The sequence below is a fragment of the Nicotiana tabacum genome, chromosome 21, assembly GCF_000715075.1.
Source record: "Nicotiana tabacum cultivar K326 chromosome 21, ASM71507v2, whole genome shotgun sequence".
NCBI lineage: Eukaryota > Viridiplantae > Streptophyta > Magnoliopsida > Solanales > Solanaceae > Nicotiana > Nicotiana tabacum.
This window is the reverse complement of record NC_134100.1, coordinates 86,093,419-86,115,883: the sequence shown is the minus strand read 5'-3', so window position 1 is coordinate 86,115,883 and position 22,465 is coordinate 86,093,419. Positions and strand designations below refer to the sequence as shown.

The 22,465-nt window shown below is 37.0% G+C and overlaps 1 protein-coding gene across 1 annotated transcript in view; it reads left to right on the top strand.

Moving 5' to 3' along the window:
* Positions 1-274: 274 nt before the first annotated feature.
* Positions 275-22,465, top strand: part of LOC107790953 (uncharacterized) — a 31,651-nt gene continuing 9,460 nt past the window's right edge. The window contains exons 1-2 of the mRNA XM_075242314.1: positions 275-323; positions 8,045-8,051. Of these exons, the coding sequence (XP_075098415.1) occupies positions 275-323; positions 8,045-8,051 (56 nt within the window). The remainder of the gene's footprint in view (positions 324-8,044; positions 8,052-22,465) is intronic.

Genomic DNA, 22,465 nt, shown 5'->3' with positions numbered 1-22,465 from the left:
AAACATATTTTTGTGGCAAATATTAATGTTTTCTACTTTCCATTAATAAATAACGCGATACGCGAGATATAATATCCTTTAGTAACTCTCTTTTGCTTATTGATGTTCAACTGCATTTTGTTCATGTTTTTTCTGTTTTGCATGCGTTTATTAATTAATGGTAGTTTCAATAATATATAGTAGTACTGAAAATTCCATTACCTATATAACCTCCTTCCTATGAAGATTTTTCATTGTACCTCAAATCCTACAATTCTAATACTTCAGCATTTTCATGGCTACTCAAGCATTCAGCCTCACAATACAAAGACCAAGAAAACAAAGTTAGTTAATATTGTATTATTGTATATACTATTTGATCAAAATAAATGTACACTTAATATAATTATATTGACATTCTTAACATTTTCAATTATACATATGTAACACACAGAGACGATGAAAACAGTCTAGTTCATCCTCCCGAAAGAAATACATCTTATGAAATATATGGGCCGGGTGGGTCCAGGGTCCAACAGTCGGATCGATTACGAGTCATCTCCTAGCCTGATTTTTCTTTTATTTTGGGTGGTTCAAACTAAATGAAAGAAAGGTCGAACAACGGATCTATGTATATGATCCGAAAGGGGTTTCATTGAACCTCCTTTTATTCGAAAATAATAATGTTCAAATAGATTAAAAACAATAAGAATTTGTTGATTTCCCTTGATCTAGGAGAAGTTTTTAACGTAGCAACAATGGTGCCTAAAAATTACTTTAGGCCAAAAGCTTGAATCCCAAGCATGAAATATTTCCCTTTTTTATTTTTATTTTTTATATAATTGTTTTTTATTTTTGGCTGTAGTTGAATTTCTGACACTGCCATTGCCTAGCACTTGGTGTAAATTTTCTTTATTATAATTTCTGATATTGGCATTGCCTTAACCCTTGGCGTAGAAAAAGTCTACATTTTTCGTTGCCCTTCATATGTACTGTTCATTGTGATTTAATATCTCATTTTCTTTAACTGAGGATATATTACTATTTTTTTGTGCAGTGCTAAAAGTAGATGCAAATATGACATGCAATTTCATGCTTCTACTCGTTCTAGGCGCTCTTGTTCAAACTTCCTCTGCAAGGAAGCTTCTCGGGGATTCATTTTTACCCAATTTTGACTTAAACGGAGGGTTTGACCAAATTATAGGAGGTCTTGGCGGCAGCGGCGGAGGTGGAGGAGGAGGAGGAGGAGGAGGTAGTAATGGTGGATTTGGTCTGGCTTTGGATATGGCGAGGGTCATGGATCAAGTGCAAATAATGGAGGCGACGGCGGCGGTGGTGAAAATGGTGGTAGTGGCTTTGGTTTCGGAGAAGGATGGGGCCATGGTGGTGGGGGATTTTGAATATCCCACTATTTACTCAAATAATATTTTATGTAATAAGTGTAAAGCAAATTAAAAGCAAACAATTTGGTTATAGGGACTTCAATTAATTTCTCTTTTTATTATCAGAGACACGTTAACAATGCTGAAATGTTGTAATTCTACTCTTTACAGTAACAGTAGTAAAGAAAATTAATCTTCGACGAGATAATCAAATCAAGAATTGCAGCATTAAAACGAGAGAATTACAAGTTCTTCTTATGTATCTATGAAGAACTAGAACTTAATTTTGGAAATTCATAAAAAGGAAAAGGGAGAACATTATTATAAATCAAAACAATTTTAAAATATTATTACTTATAGTTATATTTTTTATTTTATAGCAAAATATGTATTTATTTATACTTATTATTGAGACATGAAATACGCCAATTATGTTCTTTCTCTTTTTTCCTTTTCTCTCTATAAGCAAGGTTCTCAATCCTCTCCCTCAAATCAGCAAATCAGCAGAATCGTGTCAAAGGCGGTGGTCACACTTCTCAGATCTACGCTATTCGTCAGCCCATTGCTAAAGCTGTAGTTGCTTTTTACCAGAAGTACGTTGAGGAGCAGTCGAAGAAAGAAATTAAGGATATTTTGGTGAGGTATGATAGGACTTTGCTTGTTGCTGATCCTAGACGCTGTGAGCCTAAGAAATTTGGAGGTCGTGGTGCTAGTGCTAGGTTCGAGAAATCCTACCGTTAGATCTGGCCATGGCTACACCGGATAAGATTTGAGGGCCAGATTTTTGTTCGTCTCCAATTTTTTAATATAATATATACAGTATTTTGCTTGGCCGAAAAACGCAATCTCCAACGAACTTTCTTCTCTTCTTTGCTAATTAGTCACATACAATGATACAAATATATTATATTCTGTACAAATACACTTAAATACATTATATTTTTATATAAATATATTATTTTTTTGTCTGTATTTATGTATTTCGAAGGTCAGTATTTTTTTAATACAGTTGAATATCACTGTGTTTTGTGATTTTTTGTTGTTTGAATATAGTCGAATTGAATACGGTGAATTGAATACAATGTATAATATTGAATAATGAATATCTGTGAATTGAATACAATGTATACAGTCGAATTGAATAGAACGGTATACACCATATTTCTTAATTTTTTGTTGTTTGAATACAACTGAATTCAATATAGTGAAATTGAATAAAATTCAATATTGCACTTTTCGTTATTATTAAACACCCGTAATTACTTTTTTTTAGGCGGATTACCTCACTGTATTTATAAATACAGTCGCGTGAATATATGAAATACAACACAGTAGCACCAGAATTTATGTAGAATTGATTTTGTTAAGTTAAATTAGGAGGGATACACGCTAATTGATCCTCTTTTCATTATTAACTAGTTGGACTCCCCTATTTTTAGGCGAATTACGCTATTGTATTCATGAATACAGTAGTGCGAATACAGCGAATACAATCGTACAACTGGACTTCCCTATTTTTTAGGCGAATTTCGCTACTATATTCATGAGTACAATAGCGCGAATACAACGAATACAATCGCGTAATAATTAAATAGTAGCTATAAGAAGTAATTATGTATATGCTAGCTATATGAAGTTAATAGTCACTAAACAATAGTGATTTCTGAAAATTTCTCAATAATAAATATACAATGTAGTCTAATTATTACAAAAAAAAGGGCTAACTACTAACTGATGCCTATCTATATGACCTAAGCTTCAGGCCTAAATGTCCACTGGATCAGGTAACTCCAACACACTCCCTCAAGTTGGAGGGTGAGGTCATGCCCAACTTGCCAAGCAACAAATGATGTTGGCCACATGTCAAACACTTGGTAAAACTGTCAGCCAACTGAGAAGAAGTAGAGATATGATGCAAAGAAATAAGACCATCAACTAGTTTGGTTCGTATGAAATGATAATCCAGCTCAATATGCTTAGTACGTTCGTGAAACACATGATTTTTCACAATATGTAGTGCAACCAAGTTATCACAAAACACAGGAACCAGAGACAATCTGGGAAGCCCCAAATTTGTAACTAAGTGAACCAACCAAACCAATTCAGCCACAACCTTACTCGTTGCCCGATACTCTGCTTTAGCAGTAGATAAAGAGACAACTATATGTTTCTTAGATTTCCAACTGATCAAACTACCTTTTAGAGATATGCAGAACCCAAAAACTGACCTACGAGACTTAGAACAGACTGCCCAATCATTATCACAGTAGGCTTGCACAGAAAAATCAGAAGAGTTATTGAGAAACATCGCAACACAAGGAGTGCCTTTCAAATACCTCAAAGGGTGAAGAGCACATTCATATGAGGCACGCTAGGACATTTGAGAAACTGACTTAAGTGTTGAACAACAAAGCAAAAGTCAGGTTTAGTGTGAGTAAGAAAATTGAGTTTACCAACCAAATTTCTATAAGACTCAGGCCTAGACAATAACTCCCGGTCTTTAGATTTAGGTTTCACACACAATTCAATACGGAAAACCATGATAGAAACAGAATCACAACCGAACTCATGAAGTAAGTCAGCAATATACTTTCTTTGGTGAAGAAGTACTCCAGATTCTGCATATAAAACTTCAATGCTTAGAAAATAGTTGAGTAAACCCAAATCTTTGATTTTAAATTGATTGTCCAGAAACTCCTTAAGGGTAGAATTTCATGAGGATCATCACCTGTAAGAATAATATCATCTACATATACAACAAAAAATACAGTAGAAGAATTTGATCTCTTAATGAAGAGAGAATAATCATTTAGAGAAGGAATATAACCCAGGAACAAAGAGAATGTGATAACTTGGCATACCACTTTCGAAAGGCTTGCCTTAGACCATAAAGAGACTTTTGGAGCTTGCAAACCAAAGGTGAAGCATGCTGGATAGGAGAAGTAGCAGTAAGACCTGGGGGTAACTTCATGTAAACCCCTCATCCAAATCACCATGGAGGAATGCATTATTAACATCTAATTGAAGAAGACACCACCATTTTTTAACAACAAAAGCTACCAGACATCTGATTGTGCACATTTTGATAGCGTGGGAAAAAGTTTCATGAAAATTAATGCCCTCAATTTGTGTATCACCCCTTACCACTAATCTAGTTATATCTCTCCATACTTTCATTAGCTTTGTGTTTAATTTTATACACCGATTTACATCCAGTTGACTTCTTTCCTTTAGGAAATTCAACTATTGTCCAAGTCTTATTAGTCTCTAAAGCCTCAAACTTCTTCCCCACGACCTCTTGCCAAGCAAGACTGACAGCTGCTTGAGTATTGGAATGAGGCTCAACTATTGTTGTATGGGCAGTAGAAAATGATGTAGAAGCGGAGCTGGAGAGAGAATGAGGGAGTTTTGTAACAAAATCATTAATATAAGAAGGTAGAGTGTTAGTTCTGCTACTCCTTCTAACTTCAAAACAAGGAATGGAAGAAGAATCAGAAGGCACATAGGTAGTAGTTATAACTAGTAGATCAGGTGAAGAAGGAACATAACAGGGACAAAAGAAGTATCAGACTGAAAAGAGTGAGACTCATCAACAAGGATAGAAGGACAAAAGAGCTAGAAGATGGAGAAGACAAAAGAAAAGGAAAAATGGACTCATGGATTACCACATCTCCGGAGATAAAGACACCTTTGGTGGACAAATTGTATAATTTGTACCCTTCATACCAAATAGATAACCAATAAACACACAAGGGACTGCTCTAGGATCTAACTTATTTCTGTTACATTTAAGGATAGTAGTATAACATAGACATCCAAAAGGCTTCAAATGTGCACAAGAGGGTAACATTCTATATAGGATTTCAAAAAGGAGTTTTATTGTGCAAGACAATTGAAAGGAATTTATTTATCAAGTAAATGGTAGTTAGAATATAATCTCCTCAGAACTTTGTTGGCAGTTCAGATTGGAGTAATAAAGCTCTAGATGTTTCTAGCAAGTTTTTATGTTTTCTCTCAACACACTATTTTGTTAATGTGTGTGAGGACAAGTAGTTTGATGGACAATCCCATTATTAGAGAAATATTGTAAAGCAGACTTAGAGAGACCGATCTTTAAGGCATTGTCACTTCTGACTGTTTTAACAGAAAGATTGAATTGTATTTTAATCATAGAAATGATTGCCTTTAACAAAGAGAAAGAATTATTTTTGGATTGTATTAAATGAGTCCAAGTTGCCCTACTATGATCATCCATAATGATAAGAAAGTACCTATCCCCAGAATATGTGTGTGTATGATAAGGCCCCCATGTATCAATATAAATCAATTCAAACAAGGAACTAGAGACAGAAGTTCTGTGTGAAAAAGGTAATCTAGTTTGCCTTGATAGTGGACAAACATGACACACAAAAGATTGTTTAGAAGACAAATCAACAGATATAGAATAAATGAGCTTCATCTTAGCAAATGGAATATGTCCCAATCTATGGTGCCATAGCACATCATTCTTATTTATACTTTATACATCATTGGAAGGAACTAAGGGAACAAAAATCAAAGCACTCTTATCTTGTACAACTTTAGTAAAGGAAATATCAAAACCATTCCCAGGCTGTACATTTTTATTGAAAACAGAAACCGAAAAACAGGAACCAGGAGTAGACTGATGCTCATGAAGAAGCTTGTGAAGTTCTTGGTCCAATTTACCAAATTTCAGAAGCTTCCTCATGGAAAGATCCCGTATGAGAAGGCATGAAAAAGAAGTAAACAAGACTAGGCAATTAATTTGTTGAATTAATTTGTGTACATAAATTAAATTATACTGAAAGAATGAAACATATAAAACTTGATGAAGAGTTAAATAAGGAAGCAGAGTAATAGATCCAACGAAAGTAACCTTTGCCTTATATCCATTAGGTAAAGTTACTAAGTAAGGAGTAGCTAGTAGTGTGAGATTAAAAGCAATATCTTTGTTAGAGGTCATGTGATCAATGACTTCACTATCTATATTCATGCACTTCTACTAGTTACAGACAGCAAACAAGCATGAAAATTATTGTCAAAATAAACAGGTAAAGACAAAACACTACCAGCAAAGTTGGCAGAAACCATCAGGTTGGGCTGAGAGTCAGAGTCAAAACTAATTTGAGTCTATTTAGCAATGACATGAGTTGTGAATATTGTTGTTTGGTCAAACCAGGGATGGAAAACGCTTGATCATCATAAGGTGGACCAGGAGGACCATTACAGATCTAAGGAGGAACAAACTTCTGACCAGGATATGGACACCCAACCTCAGTAGGCACGTTTGCTGCTACTTTCTTTCCTTTATTAAATTTGAAATTTAGTGGGAATCCATGGAGTTTGTAATATTAGTTAAACATGTGTCCATGTTTCTTAAAATATTTACATAACACATTTCCCTTGGATTGATCAAAATCTATTTTCTGATTTTAATGCTTTGTAGGAAAAGACTTATTGTTCATATTTTTGGCAGAAAAAGAAGCAGATTCTTGAGTCAGCTGAGGAGTTAAATGAACTTGTCTTTGATTTTTATCTTGGAGAAGGATATTATATGCATTTTCAAGTGACGGAGGAGGTTGCATCATCAACAAATTACTTCTAAACCCCCACATAAACTTCATTCATCCCCATGAGAAATTGTAACGACCCGGCCGGTCGTTTTGAGAGTTATAGCCCTATTCCCCTATTTACTGCTCATTCTGTACTTTACTGTTATGTGACTTGTCGGGGTAGTCGGTTCGGGTCCGGGGAGATTTCGGAATGAATGGAGACACTTAGTCTCAAGGTTGAAAACTTAAGTTGAAAAGATTAACCGAATATTGACTTAAATGTAAACGACCCCAGAAAAGAGTTTTTATGATTTCAATAGCTCCGTATGGTGATTTTGGACTTAGGAGCGTGTCCGAAATATTATTTAAAAGTCCATAGTTAAATTAGGCTTGAAATAGCTAAATAAAAAATTAAGTTTGGAAGATTGACCGGGGAGTTGACTTTTTGCTATCGGGGTCGAAATCCGATTCTAGAAATTTGAATAGGTCCGTTATGTCATTTATGAATATTGTGCAAAACATTTGGTCAATCGGACTTGATTTGATAGGTTTGGGCATCGAATGTAGAAGTTGAAAATTTTTAAGTTCCTTAATCTTGAATTGGGGTATGATTCGTGATTTTAGCGTTGTTTAATATAATTTGAGGTTTCGACTAAGTTCGTATGATATTTTAGGACTTGTTTGTGTACTTGGTTGAGGTCCCGGGGGCCTCGGGTGAGTTTCGGATAGTTAACGGAAAGAATTTTGGATTTGGAACCATGCTGGAAATGTTCTGGTGCAGTATCTGGTTTCCTTCATCGTGTTCGCGAGCGGGGTCTCGCGTTCGCGAAGAGGGACTGGAGGCAGGTAAAATTTTACTTTTCGCGTTCACGAAGAGGGCACCGCGTTTGCGAAGGGTAATGGGCAGTGATGAACGTGTGGGCGTGCTCGCGTTCGTGTAGAAGGGCGAGGCCTGGCTGGGCACCAGGCGATAAGGTTTCGCGTTCGCGAAGGGGAGACCGCGTTAGCGAAGGCCAAGTTTTGCAAATCTTCGCGTTCACGAGATTGCCCTCGCGTTCAAGAAGAAGAAATCTGGGCAGCACAAAAATGTGCTTCGCGAACGCGAGGGAGTGGTCACGTTCACGAAGAGGAAACCCCTGGGCAGAAACTTTAAGCTCTGAAAATGGGACTTCGTCCCATTTTCTATTTTTGACAAATTGGAGCTCGGGAAGAGGCAATATTCGGGAGATTTTCAAGAAAAATAATGGGGTAAGTGTTCTTAACTCAATATTTGTCAAATTACCTGAATCTATGGTTGTTTTTAACATTTAATTAAGGATTTAAGTTGGAAGCTTTAGAAAACCATCTTGGTTTAATTTGAAGATTTGAGGGTCGGGTTGATGTTGGATTTTAGTAAAAATTATATGGTTGGACTCGTGGTTGAATGGGCATTCGTATTTTATAACTTTTATCGGGTTTCGAGACTTGGGCCCCACGAGCAATTTTTGGGTTAAATTTTGGATTTTTTTAGAAAATTTGTATTTTCATATGGAATTTATTCCTATAATTTGTATTGATTTAATCGAATTAATTATAACCAGATTCAAGCCGATCAGATTCAGAAAATCGAGAAAAAGGCATACTACTTGACTGATTGAGCGTGGTTTGAGGTTAGTGACTTGTCTTACCTTGTGTGGGGAAAATTCCCCTTAGAATTGGTATTGATATGATAATTGTGATGTGTTGAAAGTCATGTACGTGAGGTAACGAGTGTGTACACGGGCTAAATGTGAAAAACTCTAATTTTAAATTGTGTTGATCTCTATTACACATTAATTAAATTATTTTATCCGGTTATATTCATAATCATTGATCTATTTTTATATTTTAAATTTGCTTGACATTTTTCTTGCAAATTGCTTTACCTGTTTAGTTGAAACTTTGTTTCTTTTATTCTATGCTCAATATTTGAAAGTTGAATTTCTTAATTGAATTATTATTATTATGAAGTATTTGACATTTTAAAATTTGGTATTGAGGCAACGTGCTAAAAAAATTGTGAAATATTATTTTTGCTGAGTTATTCATTCCCGAATATTTTATGAGATTTTTATACTCATCGTGATTGAGCCGTGATCTCCTTATTGTGGAAAATGTTTTTGTTATTGGTTTATTTTGGCAAGTTAAAATATTTGAAAACTTGAGGTGTAAATTGTGATATATTGTGATATTCATATGCATGCAGTGGTGTAAGGTTTGGGTGTTGAAACGCATGCAGTGAGATAAGGGTGGCTTGATACGCGTGGCTAGTAGGGGAACTACTAGAAGTCATGCGGTGTGATAAGGGTGGCTAAAATGGGGGATGCTATTTCGGAAAAAATATTTTCTTAAAACATTAAATGTGAAGGCTCCCGCGGTGATATAAGGAAATGAGATAAGAGTCCCCTTCTATCCTTATTGTGTTGCTTTCCTTATTCTCTTTAGACTCTGATGTACATAGACACTTAGAATAAATTCTTAGAAGTTTGTGACTTATTTTTACCGGATTTTGGAGGCTGTGACTATTTGAATCGCAGTTTGATTTATCTTATATGTTGAGATTTGAGTTTTAGTTTTGTATTCCGCATAATTGATAGGATTACCTAGTCTTAGTGACTAGGTGCCATCACGACATCCTAGAGAGGGAAATTGGGGTCGTGAAAAGATGGTATCAGAGCTCTAGGTTCATAGGTGTTATGAGTTACAAGCAGGTTTAGTAGAGTCTCTTCGGGAGGCTATGGAACTGTTAAGAAATGTTTACTTCTTTGATTCCTTATCGTGCGCAATTGTTGACTTCGAATACTAAATCATTGTCTTTCCATTCTCTCATAGATGGTGAGGACACGCACAACTGGATCCGATGATCAGACACCCATGCCCCCTATTGGAGCCACAAGAGGTTGGGGCAGAGGCCGAGGAAGACCACATGGTGCAGCCAGGGCACCCGTACGAGCTACTGCAGAGGAACCACCAGTAGCTCCAGTCGGAGAACAGACACCTAAAATGCCTGTTACTACTCCTACACTTTAGGAGACTCTTGCCCAATATTTGAGCATGTTTAGCACTCTAGCTCAGGTAGGGTTAATTCCACTTGCTCCTGCCACATCTTAGGCTGGGGAGGAGCATAGGCTCCCGCTGCCCGTACCCCAGAGCCACGGGCCTATGTTGACTATGCTCCAGAGGTTATACCAGTGCAGCCAGTTGTCCCAGTTCAGCCCGAGGCTAGGGCAGCAGTTTTGGAGGGGGAGAAACTCAGGCTCAAGAGGTACAAGAAGTACCACCCTCCCACTTTCAGCGATTTGGCTTCAGAAGATGCTCAAGGTTTTCTTGAGGAATGTCACAGTATCCTCCGTACTATGGGTATTGTGTATTCTAGTGGGGTTTCTTTCTTGGCATTCTAGCTTAGAGGAGTGGCCTACCAATGGTGGCAAGCATACGAGTTGGATAGTCCGGCTGAGGTAGCTTCACTCACTTGGACTCAGTTTTCAGATATGTTCTTGAGGGAGTATGTTCCTCAGAGTCTCAGAGATGCATGGAGCGCGGAGTTTGAGCTGTTGCGCTAGGGTTCTATGACCATGTCAGAGTATGCGGTCCGATTCAGTGATTTGGCTAGGCAAGCACCAGCCTTGGTTGCTACTGTTTGAGAGCCGGTTCGTCGATTTATTGGGGGGATCCATCCTAGTATCAGATTCAGTATGGACCGAGAGCTGGAGATAGGCATCGCATACCAGCAGGTGGTGTCAATTGCTAGGAGATTGGAGGGTATGTAGATCCGGAGAGAGAAGAGAGGGAAGCTAAGTGACCTCGAGATTCTAGCACATATAATAATTCTCGTGCCCCAACTGCGGCCCTTCATAGTAGAGGCTATGTGAGCCATCCTATTCATTCAGCACTTCCAGCTTCCAGCGGTATTCTGGCTACTCCCAGACCTCAGGTTCCATATTATGCACCTCTAGTGTCTACTGTATCTCCTGCACGGGGTGCTTTCAATGTTCAGTCCATCCGATCAGGCCCAAGCCAGTCTTAACAACCACGTCCTATGAGGGCTTGTTTTGAGTGTGGTGACACTCGTCATATCATGAGGGATTGCCCCAGACTTAGGAGGGGTGCACTTCTATAGGTTACTCAGGCCCCAACTATTCCATAGGGCCCTCAGGCTTCTCAGGCCATAATTACTGCACCAATTGCCACTTCACCTGCACAGCCAGCAAGAGGTGAAGGTCAGACAGGTAGAGGTTGCCCTAGAGGGGGAGGCCAGGCCTGATATTATTCCCTTCCTGCTAGGACAGAGGTAGTTGCATCCGATTCTGTTATCACATGTATTGTTCAGGTTTGTCATAGGGATGCATTAGTCTTATTTGATCTAGGCTCCACTTATTCTTATGTGTCATCTTATTTTGCCTCATATTTGGGCGTATCCCATGATTCTTTGAGTTCTTCTGTTTATGTATCTACACTCGTGGGTGAATCTATTATTGTTCACCGCATGTATCGATCGTGTTTGATTGTTATCAGTATGGTGGATTTTAATATTATTTTGGGCATGTACTAGTTTTTGCCCTATCACGCTATCCTTGATTGTTACGCTAAGACAGTGACGTTGGCTATGCCAAGTCTACCACGGCTAGAGTGGAGAGGTAGCTTAGATTATGTTTATAGCAAGGTTGTTTCATTTCTTAAGGCTCAATGAATGGTTGAGAAAGGGTGTGATGCGTATCTGGCCTATGTGAGAGATGTTAATGTTGATACTCCTACCGTGGAGTCAGTTCCTATAGTAAGGGATTTTCCCGATGTATTTTTAGCGGATCTTCCGGGTATGCCACCCGACAGAGATATTGATTTTGGCATTGATTTGTTACCTGGCACCCAGCCTATTTCTATTCCACCATATCGTATGGCCCTAGTAGAATTGAAAGAATTAAAAGAGCAGTTACAGGAGCTGCTTGATAAGGGTTTTGTTCGGCCCAGTGCATCTCATTGGGTTGCTCATGTCTTATTTGTGAAGAATAAGGATGGTTCTATGCGGATGTGTATTGATTACCGCCAGGTGAACAATGTTATATTAAAGAACAGGTACCCATTGGCACATATTGATGACCTATTTGATCAGCTTCAGGGTGCCAGAGTGTTCTCTAAGATCGACTTGTGTTCAGGCTATCACCAGTTGAAGGTTCCGGAGCCAGATATCCCGAAGACTGCTTTCAAGACTCGGTATGGTCATTATGAATTCCTTGTGATGTCTTTTGGGCTGACTAACGTCCCAGCAACATTTTTATGTACTAATGAATAGTGTATTTTAGCCTTATCTTGATTCTTTCATCATTGTGTTTATTGACGACATTCTGGTGTATTCCCGGAGCTGGGAATATCATGAGTAACACCTGAGGACTGTGCTTCAGACTTTGAGAGAAAAGAAGTTGTATGCAAAATTTTCAAAGTGTGAATTCTGGCTTGATTCAGTAGGATTTTTGGGTCAAATAGTTTCGTGCGAGGGGATCAAGATAGATCCGAAGAAGATTGAGACAGTGTAGAGTTGGTCCAGACCGTCCTCATCTACGGAGATCCGGAGTTTTCTTGGCTTGGTGGGGTATTATCGTCGTTTTGTAGAGGGTTTCTCTTCTATTGCTGCACCTATGACCAAATTGACCCAGAAGGTTGCTCCGTTCAGGTGGACCGAGGAATTTGAGGGAGCTTTCAAAAGCTCAAGACAACTTTGACTACAACCCCAGTATTGGAATTGCCTACAGGTTCAGGGTCTTATACTGTATATTGTGATACGTCACGTATTGGTCTCGGTGCAGTGTTGATGCAAGACGGTAGGGTGATTGCCTATGCGTCTAGACAGTTAAAGGTGCATGAGAAGAATTATCCTATCCACGACCTTGAGTTAGCAGTTATTGTTCATGCCTTAAAGATTTGGCGGCATTATTTGTACGGTGTCCATTGTGAGGTTTATACCGATCACCGGAGTTTACAACATCTGTTTAAATAGAAGGAGCTTAATCTGCGGCGGCGGAGGTGGTTGGAATTGCTTAAGGATTATGATATCACCATTCTCTATCATCCTGGGAAGGCCAATATAGTGGACGATGCCTTGAGTTGTAAGGTGATGAGTTTGGGCAGCTTAGCATATTTACTGGTAGCGTAGAGGCCATTAGCCTTGGATGTTCAGGCCTTGGCCAACTAGTTTGTCAGATTGGATATTTTTGAGCCGAGCCGAGTTTTGGCTTGTGTGGTTTCTCGGTCTTCTCTTTATGATCGTATCAGAGAGCGTCAGTATGTTGACCCCCATCTGCTTATCCTTAAGGAAACAGTTCAGCACGGTGACACCAAGGAAGTCATTATTGGAGATGACAGTTTATTACGGATGCAGGGCAGGTTATGTGTACCCAATGTAGATAGCTTGCGTGAGTTGATTCTCCAAGAGGCTCACAATTCGCGGTACTCCATTCATCCTAGTGCTGTAAAGATGTATCATCACTATTGGTGGAGGCGAATGAAGAAAGACATAGTGAAATATATAGCTCGGTGCCTTAATTGCTAGCAGGTGAAGTATGAGCATCAGCAACCGGGTGGATTGCTTCAAAAGTTAGAGATCCCAGAATGGAAATGGGAGCGGATCACTATGGATTTTGTTGTTGGACTCCCACGGACTCAGCGGAAGTTCGATGCAGTTTGGGTGATTGTGGATAAATTGACCAAGTCAGCTCATTTCATTCATATAGTTACTACTTACTCTTCGGAGTAGCTGGCTCAGGTTTACATTCGCGAGATTGTCAGGCTTCATGACGTACCGGTATCTATCATCTCTGACCGGGGTACGCAGTTTACATCACGATTCTGGAGAGCCATACAACAAGAGTTGGGTACTCGTGTGGAGTTGAGTACAACATTTCACCCTCAGACGGACGGACAGTCCGAGCGCACTATCCAGATATTGGAGGATATGCTTCGTGCGTGTGTGATGGATTTTGGGGGTGCATGGGATCAATTCTTGCTACTTGCGGAGTTTGCTTACAACAACAACTACCAGTCAAGCATTCAGATGGCTCCGTATGAGGCCTTGTATGGAAGGCGGTGCCGGTCTCCAGTGGTTGGTTTGAACCGGACGAGGCTAGACTATTGGGTACAGACTTAGTTCAGGATGCGTTGGAAAAAGTTAAAGTGATTCAGGATTGACTTTGTATAGCCTAATCTAGACATAAGATTTATGCGGATCGGAAGGTTCGTGATGTTGCATTCATGGTTGGTGAGTGAGTCTTGCTCAGGGTTTCGCCTATGAAGGGTGTTATAAGGTGCAAAAAGAAGGGCAAGTTGAGCCCGAGGTATATTGGACCTTTTGATATTCTTGAGAAAGTTGGAGAGGTGACTTATAGACTTGCACTACCTAGTCTCTCTGCAGTTCATCCAGTGTTCCATGCTCCGAAAGTATCACGGTGATCCATTTCATGTGTTAAACTTTAGCTCAGTCCAGTTGGATAAGGATCTATCTTATGTTGAGCAACAAGTGGACATTTTGGACAGACATGTTAGAAAGCTAAGATTGAAGAGCATTGCTTCAGTAAAAGTACAGTAGAGGTGTCATCCAGCCGAGAAGGCGACTTGGGAGACCGATCATGATATGCGTAGTTGCTATCTTCATCTTTTCACCATTCCAGGTATGTCTCTATACCCGTTCGAGAACGAACATTTGTTTAAGAAGGGGAGGATGTAACGACCCGGCAGGTCGTTTTGAGAGTTGCAGCCCCATTCCCCAATTTACTGCTCATTCTGTACTTTACTGTTATGTGACTTGCCGGGGTAGTTGGTTCAGGTCCGGAGAGATTTTGGAATGAATTGAGACACTTAGTCTCAAGGTTGAAAACTTAAGTTGAAAAGGTTGACCAGATATTGAATTATGTGTAAATGACCACAGAATAGAGTTTTTATGATTTCAATAGCTCCGTATGGTAATTTTGGACTTGAGCGTGTCCGAAAAATTATTTGGAAGTCCGTAGTTAAATTGGGCTTGAAATGACTAAAATAAAAATTTAAGTTTGAAAGTTTGATCCAGGAGTTGACTTTTTGATATCGGGGTCGGAATCCAATTCTAGAAATTTGAATAGGTCTGTTATGTCATTTATGAATTGTGTGCAAAATTTGAGGTCAATCGGACTTAATTTGATAGGTTTCGGCATCGAATGTAGAAGTTGAAAATTCTTAAGTTTGTTAAGCTTGAATTGGGGTATGATTCATGATTTTAGCGTTGTTTGATGTGATTTGAGGTTTCGACTAAGTTCGTATGATGTTTTAGGACTTATTGGTGTATTTGGTTGAGGTCCTGGGGCCTCGGGTGAGTTTCAGAGGGTTAACGAAATTTTTTTTGGATTTGGAACCTTGCTGGAAATTTTCTGGTGCAGTATTTGGTTTCATTCATCGCGTTCGCGAGCGGGGTCTCGCGTTCGCGAAGAAGGACTGGAGGCAGTCAAAATATTACTCTTCGCGTTCGCAAAGGGTAATGGGCAGTGATCAACATGAACACGTGGGCATGCTCACGTTCGCGTAGAAGGGCGAGGACTGGCTGGGCACTAGGTGATAAGGCTTCGCGTTCGCGAAGGCCAAGTTTGGAAAAGCATCACGTTCGCGAGACTGCCCTCGCATTCGCGAAGAAGAAATCTGGGCAACACAAAAATGTGCTTCGTGAACGCGAGGCAGTGGTCGCATTCGCGAAGAGGAAACCCCTGGGCAGAAAATTTAAGTTCTGCCCATTTTTCATTTTTGACAAATTAGAGCTCGGGAAGAGGCAATTTTCGGGAGAGTTTTAACAAAAATAATGGGGTAAGTGTTCTTAACTCAATATTGGTCAAATTACCCGAATCCATGATTATTTTAACATTTAATTGATGATTTAACTTGGAAGATTTAGAAAACTCTCTTGATTTAATTTGAAGATTTGAGGGTCAGATTGATGCTAGATTTTAGTAAAAGTTGTATGGTTGGACTCGTGCTTGAATGAGCGTTCTTACGTTGTAACTTTTCCAGGGTTCCGAGATATGGGCCCCACGGGCGATTTTTGGGTTAAATTTTGAATTTTGTTAGAAAATTTGTATTTTCATATGGAATTTATTCCTATAATTTGTATTGATTGAGTCGAATTAATTATGACTAGATCGAGCCGATCTGAGTCGAAAAATTGAGGAAAAGGCATACTACTTCACTGATTGAGCGTGGTTTGAGATAAGTGACTTGTCTAATCTTATGTGGTGGAAATTCTCCTTAGGATTGGTATTGATATGATAATTGTGATGTGTTGAAAGTTGTGTACGTGAGGTGACGAGTGTGTACACGAGCTAAATGTGAAAAAATCTAGTTTTAAATTATGTAGATCTCTGTTACACATTAATTAAATTATTTTATCTAGTTATATTCATCATCATTGATCTATTTTTATATTTTAAATTTGCTTCACATTTTCTGCAAAATTGCTTTACCTATTTATTTGAAACTTTATTTCTTTTATTCTGTGCTCAATATGAAGTATTTGACATTTTTAAATTTGGTATTGAGGCAACGTGGTAAAAAAAATATGAAATATTATTTTTGCTGAGTTATTCATTCCCGAATATTTTATGAGATTTTTATACTCATCGTGATTGAGCCGTGAGCTCCTTATTGTGGAAAATATTGTTGTTGTTGATTTATTTTGACAAGTTAAAATATTTGGGCACTTGAGGTGCACATTGTGATATTGATACGCATATGGTGGTATAATGTCTAGGTGTTGAAATACATGCAGTGAGATAAGGGTGGCTTGATATGCGTGGCTAGTGGGGGAACTACTAGAAGTCATGCAGTGTGATAAGGGTGGCTAAAACGCGGGATTCTATTTCGGAAAAAATATTTTCTTTAAAAATTTAATGTGAAGGCTCCCGTAGTGATATAGGAAAATGATATATTGTGAATTTATTTATGATTTGGGACTACGAGGCAGTACCTCGGGAGTGCCCTTGTTGATATTTCTTTATGGTGCATTGCCTTTGGTTATTTTTGGTATTTTTCTTAAAGTTATAAATTTTTATTTTTCTTCCGCGAGGTATTATTTGCCCTTATTCTGCATAGTTAAATTGTGACATATTACTTACTTGATTCATTCCCATTGTCATTATTATTATGATATTGTTAAACATTTCGCCCTGTTTATTATTTCCAGTAGGGCCCTAACCTGACCTCGTCACTAATCTACCGAGGTTAGGCTTGGCACTTATTGGGTACCAATGTGGTGTACTCATACTACATATCTGCACATCTTTTTGGGCAGACCCAGGTACTTCCTATCAGACCAGGTATCAGTGAACTAGCTGCATGCGGAGACTTCAAGGTATATCTGCCAGCGTCCGCAGACCTCAGAGTCACTTTCTATCCTTATTGTGTTGCTTTCCTTATTCTCTTTAGACTCTGATGTATAGAGACACTTAGAATAAATTCTTAGAAGCTTGTGACTTATTTCTACCGGGTTTTGGGAGTTGTAATTATTTGAATCGCGGTTTGATTTATTTTATATGTTGAGATTTGAGTTTCAGTTTTGTATTCTGCATAATTGATAGGCTTACCTAGTCTTAGAGACTAGGTGCCATCATGACATCCTATGGAGGGAAATTGGGGTCGTGACAGAAATTGATGAAGCTTATCTTCCTCCTCATCTTATTGAGTACCTGGCTTGGTGGCACAAGTACATGAATTATTATGATTTTTATGCATTGTCCCCAACTCATCCCAAACCTTCTTCAGTTTGTTGAAATATGAAGTAATGTCAAGTGATCCTTGCTGAGTTGAAGCTAATTAATTTTTAATTTCAAAAACGTTAGTGCCATTTACAGCCCCATACCTACGCTCCAGCTGTTTTCAAATACTCTCAGCAGTTTCTGAGTATTGGAAACTCTCAGCAATAACTGGTGAGAGTGAGCTGGTTAATCATGAAATTACCATATTGTTGCACCTATCTCACCGACATAATTTTGCAGGGTTATTATTAGCAGAGGGTCTAGGACAAAAGCCATAAACAAAAGAAATTTTGTTCTTGGCAGAGAGAGACAATATCATACTTCTCTTCCACCTGCCATAACTAGAATCAGAGAAAGGGGTACTAACTAGACACGTTCCAAAAATATCAGAAGAGTGTATGAAAAGAGGACTCGATGGGTCCGGACTATACGAACTTCCAGCAGAATTAGGGTTCACAAGTACAATTGAATACACCATAGTAAATTGTATGATAAGAGAAAAACTAAAAACAATCACTCAACAGAGACAGAATTCAGAAATCAACCTAAACATGAGTGATAAAGCAAAAAAGGGAACGAACTAGGGTTTTCTTCCTTTTTACTCGAAGAAGTGAGCCTTGAAACAAAAGAAACTGAGAGAATGTTGGCCGAAATAAAAAGGAGATACGAACGCCGGAAAGTTAAAGAAAGAAACCGTCACCGGAAACTCAGCATACCATCCACGGAATAAATCGGCAAAGTCGCAACCTTTGATTTAACTAACAAGGGTAACACTACTCCACAACTCGGTCTTGGATCTACCAAAACCTTCGCTCCGATACTATGAAAACATTACAAGTCGAGCAGAATCGATGGAGGTTTAGCTAGAGTTTTATTTGAAAAGTAAGAACACCGAGAGAGAGAGAAACGAGATATTTTTCTTTTCATTCAACAAAAACTATACAAAAATGTTCTAGATCCCCTAATATATATATCTGAGGTAAAAGAGTAAAAGAACATTAGTCAATTCTATTCGGATCCACTATCTATGTAAAGAATAAATATACAATATAGTCTAATGATTACAAAAATGGGCTAACTACTAACTGATGCTTATCTATTAGACCTAACCTTAAGGCTCAATTGTCCACTGGATCTGGTCCCTCCAATAGATGGTTTATTGATGAACCAAAAATCTTGTAAATTTAACCAAATTAACCCAAAGTGGATTGAATCACAATTCAATCTTCGTCTCTAGCTAGTGAACATGAAAGACAATGTCATCCGAAACTTTAAAATACTAGATCTGTCTCTAATTTCAACAAATTTGGTTTTATGGTATTATTTAAATATCGCATTTAAATTAAATTGTCTTCTCATTAAAAATAGATTATGTACAGGAGTACAATATTATCTTGCTTTGTTAAGTTGCTAAATATGGGCTAACACAAGGGAGCCTATTGACATGATCATGTCCATTGTTAACTTTGACCTAATTAATAGAGTTTTTTCACGCTTGATCCCTTTTTAACTATTATTTTTAAAAAAAGAATTATTTCTTGTTTATTTCATAAAGAGCCTTTTTTTTTTTTTTTACATTATTAGCATACTACAAAAATTATGCTCAATATTTAATGAGTTAACTAAATGCACTAATCACGGGAAGCACTTTTATTCTTTTCGACATTTTCACACACACACACTCTTCATATTTTCATTCTACAGTTCCGTCACTAATAGATCCCCGGATATTTCTTCTTCTCCTCTTTATCATTCACTGATTCACGCTTGCGATAATTTTGACATGGATTCGTGGGTATTTCTATCAATCTTCTTTATGGATGCGATAATTTTGTTATGGAATCGTGCCGTAATATCATACAAATTTTACAGAAGACTCACTCACAAATCTCGTATTACTTTATATAAATCTCCTATTACTCCATCGTTTTCTGTAATACTTATGTGGGTTCTTTGAACTTTAAGGTAAGAAAACCCTAAAAGTTGTATATTTAATTGAATCTTACATCACTTTGTGAATAATTTAATCTTAGGCAACAACAAAAAATATATCTGAACAAATTTTTGGGTAGAGGATTGAAATTGGATGTCTCGGTTGTCAAGACTATCAGGAATACCTACCGTGATTCTCCTTCAGGATGTAGTGAAAATGCTTTACCACTTTCTCGTCCTAGTTTTGAATTGTTATATGAAACTCCTGAAATATGTGCAAATCAGAGGCGTCTGTAAATGGGAAGTTCAATTGAGGAGATTATGGAGCAAAGGGGGAGGGTCTGACAGTTGTTTCTAAAGTACCTTCACATTCTACAACAATAAGAAAGTTAGATGAGAACAAACAGGCAAAAGGGGTTAAGGATGAATTTCAGGATATACAATCTTAGTCAGTGAAATACACAAAAAAAAAAAAAAAAAAAAGGTTGATGGAGCTAGTGGACAGACAACAAATTTGAAGGTATTGTATATTTGTATTTAAGATTATTGCAACATCAGTTTTACTTGCAATATTTACCGATTGTAGTTATTTTTTATTTATTTATCAGTATAATGTATAATCTGAAAAATAACTATTCTATCAACAATAGGATGCATTCTTAGTAGTTGATAATATATTTTGTGTAGGTTTGAGATTTTTATTTCAAACTAGAAGATTCCCAGCGAAATTGAAATTCTTTGTTTTCTTTTAAGGAAATCAGCGAGCTGGATGCGTGATTTTAGGTACAGGGTTTAAAGGTTTCTTGCTAGGAATATAATTATTTAGTTGTCTTGTGTTTAAAATACCTTTTGCGGCTACATTTTTGGACATTTTCCTAAATGTTTGCTTATTTATGTTTTTTTGCTCATTTTAATTAGAGGCCCTATACTTTTTTATATTAGAATTCATATATGTATGCACACACACATATGCAAAAAAGTTAGTGTTGCTATTTTTTTCGTGCTTGTTATTTATAGTATAATATTCTTAAATGACATAAAACCTTTAACTTCACATTGTAACATTATTATTTATATTATTAAGCAATAATTTGAATAAATAAGATGTTAGGCATGTATTTAAATTATATTTTCCTTGATATTTTTGTAAAATATTATATTTACTAATATAAAGATTTAAGCAGTTTGATCCAAAGTTCTAAAATATTTTGATGTTAATGAGTAAACAGCCTTTTTTGTTTTCCTTTTTACAAAATTTTTGTACTTTTTTATTTTTTCTGCACTTTAATATTGTCTAAGCTAAAATAAAATCATAAAATTTACTATTAAAAACTTTTGGGGCCTCAAAATCTCATGGTCCAAAATCAAGGCTTTACTAGCCTCACCCTTGAGCCACCATCCATTCCTGACATTGTCAACTAAATTTTGTAGAGTCTCAATTAAGATAAGACAACAATGACAAAATCATTAAAGAAAGTGAATGTGTCATTTAATTATCAAATATGAATGAACTTGATTGAATAATATGTCATTGGCCAGTGGTCTCAACATGACTAGTGGCGTAAAATCAAAATATATTAAAAGTCTCTTAAACTTCTTTCTCAAAATTAATATAATAATAAGACAACAAAAAAACCTACATACTTTGATTTAGTGGTGAGAGCGCAACGCATGATGTGTGGGTTACACATGGCATGGTATTAAACTTTTCGCTATACAAAATTTGGTATTAAGTGAAAATAATAAAAGGACCATTATTTATCGAGTTTTTTTAACCTCGCCATACTTGTCTTGGGAATTTCTTAGTTAAAAAAGATGAGATACAAAAGAACTTGCTTTTTCATATAAGAATCAATCAAATGGGCAAAAAGGAACAACTAATTTAGAGAATCTGAGTCGGAATTATAACGTGAAATTGTGAGAAACATGAAAAACATACATAAAGAAAGAAAAATACATTGATTTGAAGGTAAATATATTATTTAATTTAATGAGAGAAAATATTTATCTTATTAAATCACTCAATCCTACCTCTATCAAATTTAAAAAAATCTTAAACTTTGATTTTTTTATAATTATTATATAAATATAAATTATACATTTTTGGAGCCTTAAATATTTGGGGCCCAAGGCAAAGACTTCTGCCTTACCCTAAAACCGACTTTGAGCCCATCAAGAGTAAAATATGAATTCCATCGTCAAAAGTTTTTTTCTACTAACCTAGAAAAAACTTTTGATGATGGACCTCAAATTTTAGCGATTGGAAGGCAATGTACTTTGCCAGTCTTCTTTTTATTATTAGGTATCTGTTTTTCAAGCGATTCATAAAATTTTGATAGTAAAATCTAAGTTTTGTAATTTTAACGTTTAATTTATTCCTAAAGTACACATATTTTTACAATATGCTTGAAATATAAAGCACAACCGTTTAACAATATAACTAAACATATAATATTAAAACAAAAAAGTGTAAAAAGTATCTCTTACCGTCGAAGTAGTGTCCCTTTTTTCCAATTTGAGCAATTTCCACTTTCAAAAACCTATGAAATAAAAATTTGGAGACCATTATATTCCAATTAAATAAATCACAAATATCCGGTAATTTGTGGCCATCTTCTAGTAAAATCTTATGCATATAGAAGGCCGGGCTTATACCCTTAATGTCTGCAATGGTCCAACCAATTGCAGTTTTGTACTCTATCAATACCTGCAAAAGCTGTTCTTCCTGTGTATCTAACAAATCAGATGAGATAATAACAGGTAAAGTAGAGTTGGGTCCCAAGAAAACATACCTGAGATGAGGTGGTAGCGGTTTCAGTTC